This window comes from Sinocyclocheilus rhinocerous, unplaced genomic scaffold (genome assembly GCF_001515625.1).
Source record: "Sinocyclocheilus rhinocerous isolate Xijiao unplaced genomic scaffold, SAMN03320098_v1.1 scaffold178, whole genome shotgun sequence".
NCBI lineage: Eukaryota > Metazoa > Chordata > Actinopteri > Cypriniformes > Cyprinidae > Sinocyclocheilus > Sinocyclocheilus rhinocerous.
This window is the reverse complement of record NW_015653463.1, coordinates 1,461,175-1,464,817: the sequence shown is the minus strand read 5'-3', so window position 1 is coordinate 1,464,817 and position 3,643 is coordinate 1,461,175. Positions and strand designations below refer to the sequence as shown.

General features: G+C 34.9%; 1 protein-coding gene across 1 annotated transcript in view; it reads left to right on the top strand.

The window, feature by feature from the left end:
* LOC107715852 (complex III assembly factor LYRM7-like) overlaps positions 1-1,415 on the top strand; it is a 2,081-nt gene extending 666 nt beyond the window's left edge. Inside the window, exons 2-5 of the mRNA XM_016522068.1 lie at positions 117-189; positions 524-594; positions 715-796; positions 1,247-1,415. Of these exons, the coding sequence (XP_016377554.1) occupies positions 117-189; positions 524-594; positions 715-796; positions 1,247-1,311 (291 nt within the window). The 3' untranslated portion in view covers positions 1,312-1,415. The remainder of the gene's footprint in view (positions 1-116; positions 190-523; positions 595-714; positions 797-1,246) is intronic.
* The last annotated feature ends 2,228 nt before the right edge of the window (positions 1,416-3,643 follow it).

Here is a 3,643-nt window from a genome sequence, read left to right as displayed (position 1 = left end):
CGTAATTTGTTACTTTTTTATGGAGTAATGCAATATTGTAATGCATTACTTTTAAAAGTAACTTTCCCCAACACTGGTTATATATCTTTGCAGTGTTGTAATATTTGTATTCAAAGGTGCTGCGGGTCTTCAAAGATCTGCATAAGACACGAAGACATGTTTTTAGAGATGATGACCGAGCTCTGACAGGTATCAATAAACCTACACCATACGCTATCAAAAATTGTCTACATACTTGAATTACATATTTAAATTCTTTACGTATCAGTTCACAACATTTTTTTTATTTATTTTATTATTATTACTTTTTGTAATAATACTTTATTTTAGTGTTGATGCTTTTGTTTGGACTGTTACTTTTCAGCAAAATAATTTCTGTCCTGTGTTTGTATGTTTTTTTTTTTTAATCTTTGCGTTCTGAAAAAAAAAATGGAAGAATTTATTATTATTATTATTATTATTGCTGTTGTTACTATTTCTTAGTTAAAGTCTCATACACGTTTTTACTCCTCTGGACATGAAGCTGCCAGGTTAAAAATAAATGAAGAATTCCAAAAAAACAAGAATGAAACATCAGAGGAGAATATCAAAGAGGCAAGTCACGTGACGGCACAGCTGAATCTCGTGATATGATTAAACTAGATATTAAGATGTCATTTCTGTCTGCTCTTGGAGGCTTCTAGGCAAGAATATCTATTAAACTCATTCTTTCAGATGCTCAAAGTGGGCCGAGCGGTGGAGACCATCCTTCGTGAAAATGTGATGCAGGGAGAGCATGTGGAGCAAAACAAAATCTGTAAGTGATCTGTGTGAAATTATGTGTGTATCTCAAAAACATGATCACATGCCATCACAAAACCAAAAGAAGAAGAGAAAAGAAAAGGGAAAATAAGCATATTTTTAGCCAATAAGAGTTTTCTATTTATTTATTAAATAGTGACACACTTTAAGCATAATTTTGTTTGTAACCTTGTTTGTTACTGTAGTACAGTACTTCGACGTGTTGATAATACACTTCATTGTGTGCTTCATTTAAAGAACACATTGACGTGTTGTGTTCCCTTTAATATATATTTTCTTTAAAAGGCCTTAAATTTACCTTCATAAAACCTGTAGAAACCCTGCATCCATTTTCTCACACTGGCATAATAAGAACAAAGTATTTCTTTTTATTTGAGCTTGATATAAGACTAAACATCTTGAGCTCCCCCAGGCTAATGAGTGTAGTTTGTATTGTGTTTTGTAGTGTTACGGCCCGCCAGAGTCTCCTGCTGGACCACCCAGAAACAAGACGTGACCCTGATTCACTGATTCTCATTTGCACTGTAATATCACACAGTGGCCATAACTTTAATAACTTGTACAGTATGTTGGTTCAACGCTGATGTTATTGTGTTCAATTAAATGCAATCAAATGCCACAATGTAAATAGTATTTGTTTGGCTATGTTGAATAAATTATAAAAACATGTCTATTTCAGTTCGTTTCTTTTTTTTTTTTTTTTTTTTTTTTGGGGTAGGTCACTTGGTATCACTGTTGAGATTTTGAATTCATCTGAATGGTAACAGATTTCCGTAGCTCGATCAGTTTATGGTGCTAACAACAGCAAAACCAGAACGCTTGGGCTGATATTTGATTACATTTAATTACGAACAGCCGCATATCAAGTTTCATCGTGCCTGTTCAACTGTAATGATGCACCTCAAATTATATCATTTTTGTTTTTAACCCAAATTCACGATGTTGTAATGCTATTGTGTCCAGTTCTGTAAAGGCATTTAAAGAGCCTATAACTTAAAGCTGCAGTCTGTAACTTTTGGCGCTCTAGCGGTTAATAAACAGAACTGCGTGCGTCTGGCGGAAGAACATTGTAGCCGGAGCTACTTCTCTCTGTTTATGTCTATGGCGAATCACGCAGGTACTGGGCTCCTCCGCAGCGGTACCTACCCGAACCAGTCTAAAATAGTCCGAATATAAACACTTATTATAGGTGTACCATAGTGATTCAGGACCAGCCAAAAACACGGTTTGGAAAATGGATTCATGGTGTACTCGCTTATAATATACATTTTGTTAATTTTGAACACAAAAAAGTTACGGACTGCAGCTTTAAAGAATAATAACAAAAATTTTCAAAAGATATTCTCATCTAAAAATCATCTAATCTTAACACATCTAATAGTTCTCTCCCATTTGTGCCACTAAGGCTTTAAAAATGTGGAATGTGCCAAATGTCTAAAAACAGTTTATACATTGTATGTATGTATGTATATATGTATGTGTGTGTGTATGTGTGTGTGTGTGTGTATATATATATATATGTATGTGTGTGTGTGTGTGTGTATATATGTGTGTGTGTGTGTGTGTGTGTGTGTGTGTGTATGTGTGTGTGTGTGTGTGTGTGTATATATATATGTATATATATATATATATACACACACAAACTTTTAAGTAAAACCAAATAAAGTGGTTATACATGTTGAATACTCTTTAAATAAGTAGACTCTGTTGCTGGTGAACATGAAATAGTGATATTAATTGACACTTGTTTTCATATACATTAAATAAAAAGGAAAATGATGAAATAGCCACTGTAGCATAATCAAGGTACAGTCATTAAAATGAGTTTTAGCTTTCACAGTCATTATATGATGCATAAATCACATTTTCCACATAATTCAGCAACTGCAACTGAATTCTGTTAATTCGTATAAAACATGCTTCATTATAATTTACTGTCTTGAGGAATAGGAACTAATAGTTTAGATTACTAGTTTTTTGATCACAGTAAAGCACTTGTAAGATGCATTCACACAAACAGAGTCATAATCATTAAAAACCAAAAGGAATGTAAATTGTCAATTCTTTGTCTCTATCAGAAGATGAGCTTCTGCGGTTTTTCCCAGGGAAATTCAAATTGCACATAATGGCACAATTTATTTATTTATAGTAGGGTACAACGGGGATAAAGACACACCTTAAGAAAAAATGTGCTATTCACTTGCGCCTAAAATGTATAATTGCAGAAAAAATATATTGAACATTAATGGAGCAACAGATTTTGTGTGAAAATAAATCGTTCAAGTTGTTTATTTTGTTTAAAAATCTTTTAAATGTATGAGGTGGCAACACACACGTGGTAAAAGGCACACAGTATCAGCTAAAATAATGTTTTTTTTAATAATGTCTAAGTTAATACTTGTTCAAAACAATCACTTTAGCAAAGTTTGTACTATTTTATATTTGGTCCTTTGCTGGTTTATGCTGGTCCTTTGCTGGTTTAAGCTGGTCATGTGCTGGCAAAGGACCAGCATAACCCAGCAAAGGACCAGCATAACCCAGCAAAGGACCAGCATAACCCAGCAAAGGACCAGCATAACCCAGCAAAGGACCAGCATAACCCAGCAAAGGACCAGCATAACCCAGCAAAGGACCAGCATAACCCAGCAAAGGACCAGCATAACCCAGCAAAGGACCAGCATAACCCAGCAAAGGACCAGCATAACCCAGCAAAGGACCAGCATAACCCAGCAAAGGACCAGCATAACCCAGCAAAGGACCAGCATAACCCAGCAAAGGACCAGCATAACCCAGCAAAGGACCAGCATAACCCAGCAAAGGACCAGCATAACCCAGCAAAGGA